This window comes from Artibeus jamaicensis, unplaced genomic scaffold (genome assembly GCF_021234435.1).
Source record: "Artibeus jamaicensis isolate MK-2021 breed Jamaican fruit bat unplaced genomic scaffold, CSHL_Jam_final contig_444, whole genome shotgun sequence".
NCBI lineage: Eukaryota > Metazoa > Chordata > Mammalia > Chiroptera > Phyllostomidae > Artibeus > Artibeus jamaicensis.
In genome coordinates, this window is record NW_026521831.1 from 6,613 (window position 1) to 25,841 (window position 19,229).

The 19,229-nt window shown below is 45.3% G+C and overlaps 1 protein-coding gene across 1 annotated transcript; it reads left to right on the top strand.

The window, feature by feature from the left end:
• The first annotated feature begins 9,303 nt into the window (after positions 1 to 9,303).
• On the top strand, positions 9,304 to 14,901 carry LOC128627556 (histone-lysine N-methyltransferase PRDM9-like). Its single transcript, XM_053666048.1, has 5 exons — positions 9,304 to 9,383; positions 12,611 to 12,713; positions 12,913 to 13,184; positions 13,597 to 13,664; positions 14,531 to 14,901. Exons 1-5 carry the CDS (start codon positions 9,348 to 9,350, stop codon positions 14,874 to 14,876), a joined length of 825 nt encoding a protein of 274 aa, XP_053522023.1. The 5' UTR covers positions 9,304 to 9,347; the 3' UTR covers positions 14,877 to 14,901.
• The last annotated feature ends 4,328 nt before the right edge of the window (positions 14,902 to 19,229 follow it).

Consider the following 19,229-nt stretch of genomic DNA (forward strand, 5'->3'; position numbering starts at 1 on the left):
TTGGAGTACGAGGTTTACTGTTTAACGTGCACGGGCCCAGAGGAATCATTTCCAAATTCTGAGCAATGAACAAAGGATTCTTGGGGTTTTTATAGTTTACAGGGTCTTCTTGTCTACGTGGCAAGGCGGGATACAGAAGCGGAATGCGGAAGTTAGTTCTAGCTAAGGGGCAGAAGCAGAGGACAAAGGCCAAACTTGAAGGTCAGTTTTTAACAGCAGGGGTGTTAATCTCAGTCCTAGCTAATGCACTGTTGTTTACTTATCCTAGACAGCCCCATCATTCTCCCCAGGGCGCCTGGGGCCTGGGCAAATAAAGGTTAAACAGAGGTTTTTCAAAGTTTCCCATATCAGAACCTGTACCAGTGCGCAGCCCACCGTCCGGTTTCCCTCCCCATCGCCCTTCTCCCAAACCGTCCTGCGGTCCCTCACGGTCTCCGGCACCTCCGCCCACGCGCAGGTCCCCGTCCCCAAACCTCCGTTCTCTGAGATGCACCCGATTTCTGCGCAGGCCCTTCCCCGTCCCGCCCCTAGTGTTACAGGTTCCAACCTCCCCCAGCCGGCTCCGGTCCAGCCCCCTTAGTTAGTAACCCCCGCCTCCCAGCAGGGTCCAGTCCTCCTCCCAGACTCTCCCCACCCTTCTCTTCTGACCCAGACTTCGCCTCGAGAACCCCGACCCCGACCCACCGGGATCGCAGCCCCGCCTGCACCTCCGGGATCCTAACACCCCTCCCTGACCCCTTGGTCCATCACCGGGCAGCGTTCTGGTCACTGCGCCTCTCAAAGTTCTCGAAGTTCTGGGACCCGCATCACCCTCGCCCCGCCCCCACCCCGCTCTCCTTCCCGAGACCTTCGTCCCCGCAGATTCCCGCCGATGCTCCGTTGCCCACGGGGGATCCTCCGCCCAGCACGTCCGCGTCCTGCGGCCGTTGGGAGGGAAGAGAGGGGACGGGCAGGTGGAGGGGGGACAGGCTGGGTCTGAGAAGGGCTCCGGGACCCACGGACCAGCGGGAACATCAGGTCCGCAGGGAGGCCCCAGTGCAGCGCCAGACAGGTGCGGCCCCACCCAGACGCGGAGGACAGGAACCAGAGGACGGTCTCTGCCCGGGAAGGGAGCGTGTTCACTCGGTAAGTGCCTGTGAAGATGCATTTGCTGGTGTCAGGCCCGGGCACGGGCGTCTCAGGACACACACTGGTGAGAGGAACACACGTGCCTTCGTGGAGCTCACTGTCTGGGCCTGTGGCTGAGCCGCGGTGGAAGCGTCCAGGCTGAGCCGGCACCTGCCCAAGCCCAGCGTGCAGAAGGGACCGCACACCTGGGGACACTGAGTCACGGTGGTGAAGCTCCACAGGCGTGCGAGGATCACAGGTTTCTTGTTATTGCTCACACGTTACTCCTTAATAACTGTTCTGTCAGGTCACTAAAAGTAAATAGTCTTGGCTTTCTACATTCCAAAGTTCACCATCTACAATCTCCCTTATCGAAAATGGGCACATCTGCCATACCGTGAGTTCCTCAGATAACCTAGAGGCGGCGCCATTTCACTTACAAAACACTTGTGCTTTCTACAAGACCAGAGCTCCAAACCCTGAACTCACTTAAACATCAGTATCCTGCTCCTATTTTATTTCATCATTAATGAACACCAACAAAAATTTTTTTAACTTCTCACGTTACCTCATTTCTTCATATTTTCTTTCAAGCGTTGCCTATTTTTACATGTCTTTTACATAACTAAAGTAATACAACTTTATTACTGTATGATATCTTATTTACCTTGATGAATCATGAAAAGCAATGTAAAGATTACAAATAATAGAATTTATTACAGTGAGAGGGAATAACAGAGCAATAAATACATATATGAAAGCGGGTAGTCAAGATGTAGACTGCCTCTCACCTCCTCATCAAAGAGAAGCAGAAGTGTATATATATATATATATATATATATATATATATATATATATATATACACACACACACTAAGTTAAAGATAGAATCGAAAAGAACCAATAGTAACAAACCAGATACAAGGCCTAACATTAACCTCAGCAAGAATGTGCATGATCTTTGTGAACAAAATGTTAAAACGATGCCCAAAGAAAGACATTTGAACAACTGAAAAGTAACATCATGTTCTTTGATAAAATACATAAGGATGTCAATTTCCCAAAGTTGCTTATAAATTTATTGTGATACAGTTTAAAATATCAACATTTTAAAACTAAAACAAACTCATTTTCAGTACACTCCTTAAAATGAGGAATGAAAAGAGATTTCTGGAAAAGCAAATTAATAAATACAACCTAGCCCAACTGAACATAACTCTGTATTGTGTTATAAATCTACACTCAACTAAACACTGGGGTAATGGCCTTTGAATAGACAAATTAATGGGACAGAATACAAAATCCAATAATAAATGCAAAGTCAGATGGACATTTTCTATGACAAAGATCTCTCCTTAGATGTGTGGAAAAATATTTATAATATAATAAAAGGTATTGGAACAACTAAATAAGAAAAATACTGGCCCCCCTACATTACATCCTCTGCCGAAATCAACTCGTTGATTGGTTTTAATAGCTACTCATAACTAATATGAAACACTGAGAGCTATCTGAAATATGCAAAAAGATCTAAAGTGAGAGAATGGGGAAAATGTAGGGAGCTGTTTCCACTGGCATGGAAATGTAGCTCAGCACTCACGTGGAAAACCAGGAGGGAGCAAGTGGCATGCAGGACCACACCCACAGAGAGGTTTTCCCTTGCAGAGTCAGGCCTGCATTGTTCCTAGACTGCTATGAGACTTTCTTTTGCTTGTTACATCCCACTTTCTCGAGAGAGAAAGGACGGAAACTGTCGGGTAGTCAAAGATGTTTATTGGGCCAAAGCTTTACCTGCGCAGGGGCGAACTCTCGGGACATCCGGGGACACCGTGCCAACATGGCTGCAGATGAGAGTCGCGCTGAACGCTTACGGGCTAGGGTTCTTATAGAAGCGAGCAAGCAAGCGACTTTCCAGAAGCAGAAGGTACCAATTAGCCACTGGCTTGGGGGCTTATGCTAGGGCTCGTGATCTTGCTGATGATTGGCCTGTGAGGTTCATGAACAGCTCGTGCTTGGGTCACGTTCGGGGGTAAAATTTTTCCGCCCTAACGGATGTTTCCAGGAGGCTGTCTGCTTGACTAATTCTTATCGCTTCTAAACTCCCTGGAACATCTGCCCAGAGCTAGGTGCGGTTTCCTGCTTAAGCCTGAGCAAACAACTCAGCTCTCTTAAGACTATTTCTCTTATCCTCTAACATTGCTAAAACTCCCTCACCCTGAATTGAGGCAGAAAGGGCTTACTGTGACTTCCTAAAATCTGAGCTAAACATCCCCAGTATGGAATGTGATGAGTTCAACCACTTTCCCCCTTTGTCTGCAACATCCTTCTCTTTGAAGTAATTAGCAGCATTCTGTCGTTTGTTATCTGTAAAAGGTAGTCCCCTGCAGTGAACCTGTGCATAGTAAATGAGGACTACCCTCCATGTAATATACCCAGAAAAACAATAAAAGCTTGTCCAGACACAGGCCTCTGGACCTCTTGCCCTCTCTCTGTCGGAGAGTGGCCATGCCATCCCTTTTTGTCCACAGGACTTCTGTTTTCCGTGTGTATTTGTTCACTAGCAGCCACAACACAAAGAGATGCTGCCCGCCAGAATTCGTGCATTTACTATACACATCAGGAATATATGCTATATGAACATTAACCAAATGAAAATTATATAATGACATAGCAGACTTGAAGACAAAAAAACAATACTACACATAAACAGGAATACTTCATATCACAAAGTTCAATGTACCAGTTCCAAATTTTTATTCACTTTATAACATAAACCCAAAATTATATGCATGGAAAAATACACAAATTAACAACCATAATAGGAGATCTAACCAACCTCTATCATTCAGGTTCTGTTTCAGAACCAGTAAAACCCATAAAAATAGTAAAAACATTTAAAAATAACATGAGAAGCAAATTGCATTCAATGTGCATAAGTACTTCACTACACCCCAGAACTGCAAATCACAGATGCTTTCCAAGCACCCTGGGAATTTTTGTAAAAACTTACCATATAGTGATAAAAGCAAGTTCCAACAAATGCCACATAAAACACATTTGTTGCATCCTTTGCCCTCATCCAGAAACCAGTCACAAGGTAACTGGACAGTCCATACCTTCAGATATTGTAAAATACACTTCAAAATACCATTGCCATCAACAGTCATTGACATTCCACCAGAGGCAACCATTTTTCTCGTTGACGAGCACTAAGGTGTTATTCCCAAAATAAACAAGAAATGGCACCACAGAACCGAGCTTGGAGGGGTTTTTATATTTGGGTTGTTTTTTTGTTTTTTGGGGTTTTTTATAAAAATATTTTATTTATTTTGAGAGAGGGGAAAGGAAGGAGAAAGAGTGGGAGAGAAACATCAATATGTGGTCCTCTCGTAGTCCTATGGCTAACCGTTTGTTTTGTTTTGTTTTGTTTTGTTTTGTTTTGTTTTTTACATTCACTATATTCTACTGTGGAGCAAGTTTCAAAAAAATATATCAAAGGATTGAAATTATATAAAGTATATTTCTTGCTCTCATTGTAGCTTATCGAGCAATCAGTAATAAAAGATAAATAGAAAGTCTTTATATTTAAAAATTATAAAATACACTTCTTAATAACCCATAAATTAAATTACAATTGCACTTAAAACATAATTTAAATGGAATGATAATAAAAATTTTACATAAAAATACTCTGGGAAAAAGTACTGATAAATACGCACATTAGGACGAAAGCCTGAAAATTCACAAATTTTGCATCATATTGCAAACCTGGAATAATAAATGAAATCCAGAGAAAGTGGAAGAATGGAAATATGCAACTAGTGATATCTGGAAGGGTATATATATATTTTTTATTAAATGATTTTTATTGTCATTCTGTTACAGTTTCCCAATTTTTCCCCTTTGTTCTCCTCTGCCCATCCCACCCCACACACCCCCACCTTGTTTAGAAGCATATACACTTAATATAATTGCAGCTACTACCTATTTGTGTAGTATTTTCCATTATATTTATTTTTCTATATAATTTAAGTAAGCAGCACCAACAACAACAACAAAAAAGGCTGTCTCAGGGCTTAAAAACTACAATGGGAAAACAATGGCATAATTTTAAAATAATAATAATAGTCTAGTCTGTTGTGGTGACAACACCAGAGGCCTTTCTTTGCTCACCCAGCCTTTTCCAATGTTCACTTCTTCATATGCAAATACAGCCCAGCAAAGAGGAAATGAAGGTCTAGACCAGAAGTCATGTAAATGAACAGAGAAGCCCTAAGCAGCTCAGCAGGAGAGGGAGTTTGCCCCAGGGCTGCCCCACTGCAGGGCCTCCTCACAGCCCTGATGCTACATAACTAAGAAGCAGCAGTACTGAGTTTGATACACCGAATGCTGCTTCATAATTCACCTGTGACAATACTGAGCTTCTTAACAACCATTCTGTACTCATGGCCATTCTATATTAAAATTGAGATATTTGCACTAAAGTGTTCTTCACCACACCCCAACCTTGGAATACCTCTTCACATTGACTTGGAGCCAACGACTATACATTTATAGACATGTACAGAGACCCCCCACACACAAACCCAGAGACCCCAAAGCTGTACCCAAAGAGACCCCAGATCTGAGACCCATAGCCAAATAGATTCAAACCAAGGCCACAGACCTCAGAGACGGGACCCAGATCCATAACCAAGCCTCCACAGCCAGACTCCAGAGTGGAAGCTGGACAATGAACCCTAGTTGCCAGATGCCAGACACAGAAGCTGAACCACACTAGTCAGGGTTTGCAATATTCTTAACTGTGTTTCTGTAAATGACTTTGGATCCAGTACTTAAATATAAAATTGATTGTTTTCATAATAAATTATTTGCATTTCTCAAACAAACAGTAACTGTGTGACAGTGTGTTTTGCACTGTGGAAATGTTCCTGCTGGAATAGACTTTTGGGTGCAAATTGGACACTCTGGGTGGTTAAGGTGCTTGCTATTCAGATAAAGAAGGCAGCACCAGGCACTGGATGTAATGAAGATGTGTGGAATTTTTGTTGAGTCATTCTTAAATGCACACATATATAACCAACTACTAATCTTATTCATTCTTTTATCTACAAAAAATATGCATAGATAGGTTTCTTTTAATTAACAGAGAAAAGAACTGACACAACAATGACACAATGTTCCAAATGACATGAAGGAAAAGCAAGTTTTCCCCTGCACGTTGACCAGACCCTGATCCCTGTGGCTACTAGTCCCTGTGTCTCCTTTCAACACATGTCTTCTGCCTGGGTTGTTGTTTTTTTTTTTTACCACAATTTGTTTTGCAGGATACTTTTCTCACGTAACAACATTGCTTAGAAACTATTCTCTGTTAAAGTCCAGTAGAACCACCTTACGAGGTTTTATTTCTTCAATGAAATACCATGTATCCTCAACCATTTTCAACATTCTATATTTCACAGTGTGATCAAACCATAATTTAACAAATTCTCTTCTACTGAAAACTTTACAATTATGTTATTATATAAGTGTTGGATACAATATTTTAACCATGTTTCATTTCATACACAGGGAAGCAAAAAGGGGATTTTTATGCTTTTTAAAATTTTTCATTTATTCATTTGAAAGAGAGAGAAAGAGTTGTTCCACTTATGCATTCATTCATTGATTGCTTCTAGTATGTGCCCTGACTGGAGAATGAACTGACTACTTTGGCATATAGGCAGGACACTCTAACCAACTGAACTACCAGGCCAGGGCTACTAGAAAAAAATTTTGAAAAGTGGAATTTCTTGGTCAGAGGGTATGAGGATATTATTTGTGAATAGCTATTCTCAAAATGAGCCAGAGAGTCTGCATCAAAGGACCTTTCCCCAAGCCTTTAAGAGCAAGGACACTGCACCTGCTTACTCATCAGCACAGAGATCTCAAGAGTCCTCTGGATCCCCATAGGAGCCACCAAATTACGTTGACCTTAAAAGTATAGCAGGCAGTTATTTTACCAGCAGATAAGGGATTTATTCAGAAATAGTAACAAAAAATGAAATTTAGGACAAGCAAGCTTTAGCAAAAGACAGGTAAGCTCCACAAGTAAGGGAGAGGAATGTTATTTTACAGGGAGAAAGGAGGAAGTTGGGAGGGGTCATTTCAAATGAAAGTGCAGTGCAGAAAATCCTCAGTTCAAGGTGACAATGGCTTCTAGCTGCCTGAATTGCTGGGGAGCCAGTTTCTCCTGGGAGCACACAGTACCATCTTCATGTTGGGGCCTGTGACAGACAATTTTTCCTGTAATAGACCCTGGGTGGTGCTATGTGGAGCACCCCCACTGGCCCCCAACTCCTCTTTAGTAAGGTTTCCCTTTACGCAGTTTCACAGTAACAATTACAGTTAGTTGGCACAGTTCCAGTCCATGGAAATCAAGTTATATTTACGTGCTCAAAAGGAGGTAGGGGCCAGAAACACTCTTCCCACTTTATCCCGTGAAAACCAGTAGCAGCTAAACAAACCCTGCTCTGGGGACCCCTGACCCCAAATTTGACGTGTTATTTGTATGCAAAATACTTGAATGTTTTTCCAATACTTCTAAACTTATTCAGTGTTATTTGGTTTTATCTTGTCTCCCTATTTCTGAAACGTTTTTTCACCTGAGTTACTTAAACATACCTATTACTCATAACGTCACTTCTTTGAGACGTGAAATACTCAGTGTGTTTTCCAGTATGCTTATTATGTCATTCACTGTGTTTAAATATTTGAGGGACTTATTCTGTGTGTATGACTTGCGTGGTCAGAATTTACTGACTTAAGTTTCCACGGATTGCAGTGTAGTCTTGACCACATCCTCACAGGCTATGCATCTTCTGCTGAAAGTGGCTTTGGTAAGAGAGGGCACGGATGGGCCTAGAGGAAAATTGGGGATCCCGACTACAGTCTGGTGGAACAAAGACACTTTGTAAGGCGGCAGGAGGGCCACGTCCACCCTAAAAACCTGCCCAGGCTCGGAGCTCCCAGCCACTGCGGAACGGGTGCCTCTCCAGCCTCTGGAAAACTGGCCGCTGGAAAACGCAAGCCTTGCTGCAGGCTGTGAGACAGAGGCTCGGGAGACCCAGAGCCGCCAATCCCCTAGGGGCGGGGGTTAGCCAGCCGGGAACCCAGGCCCCGCCTCCTTCCCCGCCCCTTCAGCTTCTTCTGACCGCTCATTGGTGGGCAGAGCCACGGGACCACAGCACTGATTGGCGGGTTGCTCCCACAGGCTATCCTGGTATGAATCCCGCCCCAGGCGCCCGCACTCTTTCCGAGGGCCGGAAGCCCAGGAGCTCGGAGAGGACGCTGGTCCCTGGTGGGCGGCGCAGCAGAGGCCCCAGGAGACTGACCGGTAAGCGGGGAGTTTGCCACAAGGAGCCCTTTCCCCGAGACCTTCAAAGTCCAGCCTGAGAGACCCCAGATGCCCTCATCCTGAGGGACCCCAAACCCCTTCAGCATCGAGGGGCCCGCGTCCGCCAACCCGGAGGACCCACATCTCCTGACCCCCAACGCTTAGACCCCCAAACAGCCCGAAAACCCCAGTTCCCCTCGGCTCGGGGCCCCCAACCTGCAGCTCGCCCGGAAAGACCGAATCTCCCCAAACTCAGAGACGCTAAACGCCGTCGTCCTGGAAACTAACTCAGTGGTGGGGACCCTGAAGCCCCTCCATGAGACGCCCCAAATCTCCTCAGCCGCAGGGTCTGACCCTGCCCCCGGCCTCAGTGTCCTCAGACGGGAAGACGCAGGATCGGGTCTCAGGGACCCCGAGCCTGTCAGCCTGAGAGACGGCGGTCTGCCGGGGACGCGCCTGCGTCTCGTGCGGGCCTCTCCGGACCCCCGGGTGCACCTCCGGGCCCTTCCCCGGGAAAAGCGCGTTTCCTGCGCCGCCACAGGCCCCCCGGGCCTGTTGAGCCCGAGCTGTGGCGGCGCGTGGAGGGAAGGGCGGGAACAAAGGCCCTGCTCTGGCGGCTCGGCCCATCCAGGTCCGCGGTCCCCACTCCGGGCGCCCCGCCAATGAGGGGAAAGGTCGCACCCGGACGTGAAGAGGGACTTCCAGGTGCTCCCCAGCCTCGGTAGCGCGCAGGCGCTGGGCCCAGGGGCTTGGTGAACCCGCCAGGCCGCTGGGCTGGCTCCGGCTCAGGCGGCTCCATCCGCCTGCAGCTCCCTCCTGCGTGGACACCCATCAGGGGGCATTTCACAGTGAAACCTCCTGAAAGATGGCCTTCAGAAGGGAACAGAGTAGACACCAGAAGGTGAGTGTTTCCCAAATCCTGTTGACAAGAAAATTTTTCTCGTGGATAGAAATGCAGGTAAGAGTAGGAAAATGCAGGAAGTACCCTAGGAACTGCTGCCTTCCTTTCCAGGTCTTCTCAACGCATTGTCAACATTATAATCTTTTAAAAAACATTTTACTTATTGATTTTTTTAGAGAGAGGGGAGAGGGAGAAAGTAAGGAAGAGAAGCATGTGCAAGACACACCTGTATAGGTTGCCTCTCACACTCCCCCAAGTGGGACACCTGGTCCCCAGCCCAGGCATGTGCCCTGACCGAGAATGGAACTGGTGACCTTTCACTCAGCAGGCCAGCGGTCAATCCACTGAGTCACACCAGCCAGGGCTCATCATCATCTTTTTTTTATTATTATAATTTATTCTTTTAAAAATTTTTTATTTAGTTATTTTTTGAGTACAGTTTTCTGTTTATTTCTCCCATCCCAGCCCACCCCTCCCCATGCACCCCACCTCCCTCCCATTTCCACCCCCCTTAGTTATTGTCTCTGTCCTTTATACTTGTTCCTCTAAATCCCTCCCATTTTTTCCCCTTAAATTCCCTCCCCTCTTCCCTCTGGTCGCTGTGCCCCTGTTCTCTATTTCAGTGTATTTGTTTTTATTTTGCTTGCTTGTCTGTTTTGTTGTTTAGCTTCCTGTTAAAGGCGAGATCATATGATATTTGTCTTTCAACACCTGGCTTATTTCACTCAGCATAATGCTTTCTAGTTCCATCCATGTTGTTGCAAAGGGTAGTATTTCCTTCTTTCTCTCTGCTGCATAGAATTCCATTCATCATCATCTTAGTAGTTAACAACTACAGCAACAATAGTGACTACCATTTGTTTCATTCTCATGTTTCAGACTTTAAGAATTCTATGTGAATAAAGTCACTCAAACATTACGACAACCCGATGAGGTACGTACTATAACTCCCCATTCATGATGAGGGAAGTGAGCTTTCAGAGATACAGAAACGTTTGACTATATGTCTAAGATCACAGTATCAGTGGTAGTGCAATCTAACCCATAGTTGCTTCTCTAAACCACTTACCAAGTCATTGAAACTTTCATAGTTTTACCCTAGCCAGGGTGACTCAGTTGGGTGTCATCCTACAAAATGTTAAGAGCACTGGTTTGATTCCTGGTCAGGGCGCATGCCTGGCTTGTGGGCCAGGTTCCTGGTTGGGGTACTTGTGAGAGGTAAGTGACCAATGTTTCTCACATCAGTGTTTCTCTCCCTCTCTTTCTCCCTCCCTTCCTGTCTCCCAAGAAAATAAACAAAATCCGCCCTGGCTGGTGTAGCTCAGTGCATTGAGTGCGGGCCTGTGAACCAAAGGATCACAATTGGATTCCCAGTCAGGGGACATGCCTGGATTGCAGGCCAGTTTGCAGTGGGAGACCCACAGGAGGCAACCACACATTAATATTTCTCTCCTTCTCTCCTTCACTTCCCCCCTAAAGATAAATGAATAAAATCTTAAATAAATAAATAAATCTTTTTTAAAAATCAGAAAAATACACTTTCATAGTTTTCTAAAGTTTAATTGTCTTAACAATATATCATTACATCATTCATCTGACTGATGATTTCAACCAAAGTTCTCTGCTATGCTGAAGTGAGAGATGCACTAAGACCCTCTGACTAAGGAAAGCGTACAATGTGTAGGCAGTTGGTATAGTGGATGGTCCCAGATGAAGAAGAATGTAAAGTGTCCAGGATCACAGCCTCCCACTCTAATAAAGAGCATCTCCCACCCCTGAGGAGCTTCAAGTTTCATGATTGTGGAATAACAAATAATAAAATGACTTTAGGATTTCATATAGGTTACACACTATTCAACAGAAACTCATGCGTCTGGAATTGATTTCAAATCCCCGTATAGGGTGAAGTAACAGCTTTGTCTGAGTTCTAATGAGGCCACTCTCATCTTGTTTAGAATCATTTGTTTATCCTGCCTACTCTGTGTTGTGAGCTCTTTGAGGGCCTGGTCCATACCTGAGACTTCTCAGAGGTCACAGGCCCAGATCAGGGCCCCTGAGGGCCTCCGAATGTTTGCTGAATGAATGATTTCACAATTACAAAATAAATTAGAACATGGTCAATGAATGCTGAAAGTAATTTCTGTGGGATTGAAATAGGGAGAGAGATGAGGTATTGCAAATATTTATCGTTTTAGCAATTGTCTAGACATGTTTCTGCCAACTATTCTCTTCCCAATGTCCTTCACTGTCAATTTTATAGAGACAGTTGAAAGAAAAGCCATAAAGGCATGGGTTCTAATCTTGGATTTGTTACCCACATTGGCCCTATACCCTCTAATATTCATACTCCTGAGGTATTTCCAAGGATTCAAGTATTAAAAAATGCATGTAAATTATATGATAGGCCTTAAAATATTAAGTACATGTTATCTTTTAATATATGACTCTTATATTGAAGGCAACATCCGGGGTGCCATTAAGCAATAAATATAGCTTGAAGGAATTGTCAGGAACAGCAAATTTGATGACTGCAAGTGACTCAGAGCAGGCCCAGAAACCAGTGTTCCCGCCTGGAGAAACATGTGCCTTTGGAAAGCACACTAGACAAAAATCGGATAACAAAAAATAATTAGGGAACTTTAGTTCCTCTAAGTCCTACAGAAGGGCTAATAAGTATGACTTAGGTATGTGGGACAGACTTTGGTAGGCCTGGGTTTAAGCTGGGCTAAGCTGAGACCGAAGTTACCACTGGACCTTTGGGCAAATCCTATCAATTCTCTGAGCTCCTGCATGCTAATGTGTAAAGTGAAGATAAGGAAACATCACTCATATATTTGAAAACATTAAATTGAACTTAAAACAGGTGACACATGCAAGCTGTCCAAAAAATCCATCTGTGATAACAGCAACCACACTGTACTGGTGTTGTATGCCCAGGCCTTTACTCAATGCCTAACACATAATGTGCACTCAAGAAACATTTTATGAATGATTAAAGGTTGGCAAGTTAAACCTGGTAATGGGAAGATCTAGAAACTAAAATTGAATCACACATCTGTAGTTAGTGTGGCATGTAATTTTCTGAACCAATAGTTAACAGTAAAATACCAGAGTATGCAAAAGGACAGGTAATAAATTGATGGGAGCAGATTGTGTGTTATCTGACAAAATGGGAGCTAACACTATAGATCCCACCAACCTGGCTCACCTGCTCTTCTCCAACTCAGGAACTCAGGAGAAAGGAGATGGACGTGAAGATGTACAGCCTACAAGAAAGAAAGGACTGTGTGTACCAAGAGGTCACCGAGCCCCAGGATGATGACTACCTTTGTAAGTGACCCTCACTAAGAAGCAAGTTATGATACAATAATTTCATCTAGTCCTTTGGTCCCCAAATCATTCCCTTCCTCTAGGGACCTGGAGTATAGGATTGAGTCTCAATGATGTCAGTTCTGGACTCCCCCTGAAGCTCTTTGTGTCCAGGAACATGCGCTATACCTTCCCTAACCCCTGATGCTCTCGCCTCCAGATTGTGAGAAGTGTCAGAACTTCTTCATCGACAGCTGCGCTGTGCATGGACTCCCTGCATTTGTAAAGGACAGTGCAGTGGACAAGGGGCATCCCCACCACTCAGCCCTCACCCTGCCCCCTGGGTTGAGAATCGGGCCATCCTGCATCCCTGAGGCTGGGCTTGGAGTGTGGAATGAGGCAGCTGATTTGCCAGTGGGTCTGCACTTTGGCCCTTATGAAGGACACATCACAGAAGATGAAGAGGCAGCCAAGAGCAGATACTCCTGGCTGGTGAGAACTATTTACCTCTTCCATTGTCTTCTGGCTTCCCACATTCCTTCTGAAGCTTGGAGGGACCTCACCTCCTACATGCTAGACATGGAGGGGACGATGTGGTTTGCTCTGTGTACTGACTGGACTTCACATGAACACAGAGCTCCTGTTGAAGGATCAGAAAGTAAGTGGGAGCAAAGTGGTGCAGACACAAAGGAGTGGCTTCTCCCTTGTGGGGCTCCTGCCCTGATTGGACAGGTAGACTCAGCTGTGTAGGTGATGAGTAAGAAAAATATCATGTGGTCACAGCTGGCAGTGGAATCCCCATGCAGGCTGAATGAGCTTTGATGACTGTGGAGTAAAATAATTCTGACTATTACCTTCCCACCAAAAAAAATAAAAGGTCTTTAACTTCTCTTCTGAAACACAGATCGCCAAAGGGAGAAACTGCTATGAGTATGTGGATGGAAAGGACAGATCCTGGGCCAACTGGATGAGGTGAGGTCAACAGGTCTCTGGGTGCCAGAGGGGACTCTCATCCCCCATGAGCCCCTATATCTGTCCCTCTCATCATGCCTCCCTCACTGGTCTCCCTCAATTCTTTATTTCCTCTTTTTCTCCATACAGTGTTCTTTCATGTCAGGGGACTTTTAGGAAGAAAGTATAGCATATGTCCTCAAAATATGAAGCTCTCTACTAGACACAGTTTGGGAACTGGAAAGGACCTTGAAGAGCCTAGATTCACCAGGAACACTGGATTACACTTTAATTTATCAAATGAACATTAATTAAGCACTTCGTATATTCCAGTTTAGGTAAAGGAATACATTACTTAAACAGATCACACAACCCAGGTAGACACCCAAAAGACCTCCAATTTTCTATGGTAATCTTGAGCAGGCAAGTGAATGATGCCCTAAGTAAAGTGTAGGAGGGTTAGAGAAAGGCCTCTCAAGAGAAAACAGACATGGGTTGAGTACTGGATAATTAATGAGCTAATTCAGAAGCAGAGCCCTAGATCAAGCACCCGGTTCTATGGTGTGAGACAAGTTGATTTAGAGTTTGGAGAATCCAGTATCACTGGATATTATAGCCAGTCATGGTGGAGGTTAAGTCTAGAACTGGGTTCTAGGAAATGGTATTAGGCAGGATGAACACTGCAAGCAGGACTTGGACGTAAGAATTCACATGACATGCTGGCAGACGCTCAGACACTGAACAAAGATTCCCCAGAATCATTAGGGGCAGTGGGCAACACCAGAGCCTGAGGGCCTTAAGAATCAGTGAGGAGCTGGACATGGATGTAACAGGTAGTGGGAACTCATCACTGTGCTTTTCTTTCCCTTCATCTGCCTCAATCCCAGGTTTGTGAACTGTGCCCGGGATGATGAAGAGCAGAACCTGGTGGCCTTTCAGTACCACAGGCAGATCTTCTACCGAACCTGCCGGGTCGTCAGACCGGGCCATGAGCTGCTGGTCTGGTGCGGGGACGAGTATGGCCAGGAGCTGGGCAGAAAGTGGGGCAGCAAGTGGAAGAGAGAGCTCATGGCCGGAAGAGGTGGGCACCACTGTTCTTCAAAACAGAAAGAAAAGAGAGAATTCTCCATAGAAACATTTATGATCCAACTCTTAAGTACAGTAAAATCTACTCTAAAGTCAGTAAAGTTTCAAATGACATGCTTCAGAAATTCACAATTCATATGCCTTTGACTCTTAGGCAAAATTTTTATACTTTGTATTTTTTAAATATTTCGTACACAAAATACACAACCGCATATAGTAAAAGTCTTTTTCTTTCAGTAAAAGACTGAGAGGCAAAAAACAAGTTTTCAAGCACTAACAAGTTCTTTCACCAAGGCAGTTTTTCTGACACTTTTATAGTTGTTTCTTCTGAATTTTCCTTCATACTTCTAAATAAAACATTTTTCTTTGTAGGCATTCATTATTTTTTAAAGATTTTGTCCTGGCTGGTGTGGCTTGGAGGATGGAGCACCGGCCTGTGAACTAAAGGGTCACCAGTTTGATTTCCAGTTGGGGCATATTTCTGGGCTTTGAGCCAGGTCCCCAGTACAGGGTGTGTGAGAGGCAACCACACATTGATGTTTCTCTCCCTCTCCCTCCCTTCGCCCTTTTCTGAAAATAAATAGATACATAAATAAAAAAGTTTAAACAGGGTTTTATTTATTTTTACAGAGAGTGGAAAGGAGGGAGAAAGAAAAACCAATGTGCAAGGGAAACATTAACCGGTCGTCTATGGCACAACCCCAAGTGGCCCACAACCCTGGCATATGCCCTGACTGGGTATTGCACTTGTCACCTTTCAGTTTTCAGACAACACCCAACCCACCAAGCCACACCATTCGGGCAGGGCACATTCGTTCATCATTTCAGTGAATTATCATGAGAGATCTGGGACCTGGATATACAGGTTAATGTGAGGATCAGAATCACTGCTCTTGAGGAACTAATGGGTGAAGGAGGGAAACCCAGGCACATGCTTGTGTGTGCATAACACCACACAGCGGTTAGTGCTTTGGAGAAAACTAACCCAGTACAAGTGCCTGGGCATCAGTGTGAGGGGAGGCGTGTGGCAGGTGGTCCAGGAAGGGTTCTCTCAGGAGACAGCATTTACAAAAATACCTACAGCCAGAGGATCCCAGGCAGAGGGAGCAGCTAGTCCAGGGAAGAAAAGAGGTGCAGCATTGAATTGGTTGAGGGTCACTCAGGTCTCGTCTCAGCACAGAGGATAAAAACAGAGATCAGACAGATGCTTAGCAGCCCAGAGATGCAGTGCCGATGATCCGAGTTGAGACACTGGGGACTTTCCTGAATGAAAGTGTGCAGTGGTCAGCTATAGAGTAGTGTGTTCTCTGTTCTGATTATGTTTTGTTAATTTTTAGAAAATAAACTCCAGTGGGGAATCCCCTCAGGTTACTTCATCTCCAAGTGAGAGAGCATGGTAGATTGCCCAGAGAGAAACAGGAGTCAGGTGTGTAAGAAATGTGGTTGAAATATTTTGAAACAGGTCTTCTTTGTGTATTTGAATTAGTCTAACTAAATGAGATGAAGCATAAATATTTGGTGTGAGGCTTGAGGAAGGACATTTCATTTTACTATTTTGGAAAACAGAGAAGCAATTCCTAGTTGGAGCCTGTGGTTTTCCTCTTTAACATGACTTGGAAAATACCTACAGATGGGAAAGGTCACTGCAGTTCCATCCACATGGGGAGTGAAATGGCCTCTCATGCTCCAAAATTCCCTACTCTCGGCAATATTAGAAAAGACCCTTGATGTGGGCTTTCTGGATTCTGAAGAAGATGCACTGCATAAAAATAAACAGGAAAATAGATGGTGAGTGGACACTGGAAGACAGAGGTTGTCTTATCACCACAGTAAGAAGGACTCACGGGGCAGGTCCTACCAGGAGACTAATACAGCCCATGCATTGTCGTCAACATCTGCCCTGACCAAACCTTTCTCTTTCAGCAGAACCAAAGCCAGAGGTGCACCCATGTCCCTCCTGTTTCCTGGCCTTCTCCAGTCAGAAATTCCTCAGCCAACATGTGAAACTCAATCATCCCTCTCAGATTCTCCAGGGAACATCTGCAAGAAAACAGCTCCAAGCAGAGGAACCCTGTCCAGAGGATCAGAATCAGCAGCAACAACATACTAGTATGCACAGATGGAATGATAATACTGAAAGTCAAGAAGTCAAAGAAAGGTCCAAACCTTTGCTTAAAAGGATCAGTCAGAGGAGAATCTCAAAACCCTTTTTCCAACCGTCCAAAGAACAAATGAGCTCTAGTGAGCATGAGAGAATGATGGAAGAAGAGCCCCGAGGAGGCCAGAAAGAGAAACCAGGGGACACAGGCAAGTTCTTTGTGAAAGGAGGAATGTCAAAAATTGTAACAATCGAGCAAGGAGGGTGTTGGCAAGGCATTAATGATGGATCACATCTCATCACACATCAGGTGACACAGTCTGCAGAGAAGCCCTATGTTTGCAGGGAGTGTGGGCGAGGCTTTACACGCAAGTCAGATCTCATCAAACACCAGAGGACACACTCTGGGGAGAAGCCCTATGTTTGCAGGGAGTGTGGGCGAGGCTTTACACGCAAGTCAAGTCTCATCAGACACCAGAGGACACACTCTGGGGAGAAGCCCTATGTTTGCAGGGAGTGTGGGCGAGGCTTTACATACAAGTCAGTTCTCATCACACACCAGAGGACACACTCTGGGGAGAAGCCCTATGTTTGCAGGGAGTGTGGGCGAGGCTTTACACGCAAGTCAAGTCTCATCAGACACCAGAGGACACACTCTGGGGAGAAGCCCTATGTTTGCAGGGAGTGTGGGCGAGGCTTTACACGCAAGTCACCTCTCATCACACACCAGAGGGCACACTCTGGGGAGAAGCCCTATGTTTGCAGGGAGTGTGGGCGAGGCTTTACACGCAACTCAGTTCTCATCACACACCAGAGGACACACTCTGGGGAGAAGCCCTATGTTTGCAGGGAGTGTGGGCGAGGCTTTACATGCAAGTCAGTTCTCATCACACACCAGAGGACACACTCTGGGGAGAAGCCCTATGTTTGCAGGGAGTGTGGGAGAGGCTTTACACAGCAGTCACATCTCATCAGACACCAGAGGACACACTCTGGGGAGAAGCCCTATGTTTGCAGGGAGTGTGGGCGAGGCTTTACACGCAACTCAGATCTCATCAGACACCAGAGGACACACTCTGGGGAGAAGCCCTATGTTTGCAGGTGGAGTGAGTAAGTCATTAGCATTAAGTCACATATCAATAGCCATAGGAAGTCCACACCCCTTACTTTCCCCAAGATTGTAATTAGTATAGAAGTAACTGGTTAAACAAACCCTCCAATTCCATTACAACACATGAAACGGACAAACAGTTCCATAGTAATATGGGGATGTCAGCACCAAACTCGTTCATGGTTTTTTGACCTATTCTAAAACGTTGTCTCCATATACATGTCTCATTTTCCCAATCACTGAAAGTAGAGGGTTCCTAAAGAGCCACAAAGAACTCATTCTCTCAGCCACAGAAATTTAACTCCTGAAAATGTGTAAATGTGGCATCAGCCTACTTTTGTTACTCCCCAAAGAGGGATTTGAGACAGACACCCAGGGAGGGAATTCCCCAGACTCCTGGAAAGGGCCTTTTCTCCTAATCAGCTCCCTACCCCTCCTCCCTTGGCTTCTCTTGGCTATTCTGGTTTCCTACAATGTCTGGAGCCTCAGAGGTGAATGGCAAGGAGAGATGGATGCTTGTCCATAGATGTGAGCTGCTCAGTCTGGGCACCTGGTCTTCCTCACTCCTTGCTGCCTTTTCAGGGTTAGCATTTCCTGGTGCACAGCATACAGATTCCACATCAGTTTATAGTGGGTGTGAGTCTCAGCTCTGTCTTCTCCAGCTATGTGACCTAAGGCAAGAATCTCAACTTCTCTCTGCCTGCTTCCTAGTCTGTGCAATGGAAATGGGAACTCCAGTCTTTTGGTTTGACATTCAAAGTTGAGTCAGCACAGACAGAATCTGGCAAGAGGATCACTGACATCGCAAAGCCCTACTGAACAGCCTTTGGTGCCCATGTCTTCCTGGTCTTTAATGGTTGACAAAGGAAGATTAGAACAGGGGTGTTTAACCAAATTCAGAATTTGAGTAGGACCCCACTGCTGTCCCCACATAGACTGAGCTGCCCTAAGAAGGAAGCGTATGGTTGGGGATGTGCCTCCCTCCTGATCACCACCCTCTCACTGAGCCTGGGTATCCTCAGAGCCTCCTGAACATAAGCAGGTGGTGCTGCAAGTAGCCTGTGAAACAAGACCCTCACCCACCCCTTGCTGAGAACTGACACTGAAACAGCACCTGCCTGCACTGGGGTGTTAGGGTAGATGGTGATGCAAGGCAGGGAGGACGAGGAAGATGGGTGTCACCCACTAACTCAGCATCCTTCGCCTGGTCCAATTCCATTGCCAGATGTTCCAGCATCACAAGAAACACCATGCTAACACGTTGAAATTCTAGGTATTATTTCCACTATCT

What these genes read in the sequence shown, in the direction of transcription:
- LOC128627556 (XM_053666048.1), top strand. Translation starts at nt 9,348, where the DNA reads ATGGCCTTCAGAAGGGAACAGAGTAGACACCAGAAG. An exon ending in AGAGCAGATACTCCTGGCTG is followed by an intron (nt 13,185 to 13,596) that starts GTGAGAACTATT and finishes TCTGAAACACAG; the next exon opens with ATCGCCAAAGGGAGAAACTG. An exon ending in TCCTGGGCCAACTGGATGAG is followed by an intron (nt 13,665 to 14,530) that starts GTGAGGTCAACA and finishes CCTCAATCCCAG; the next exon opens with GTTTGTGAACTGTGCCCGGG.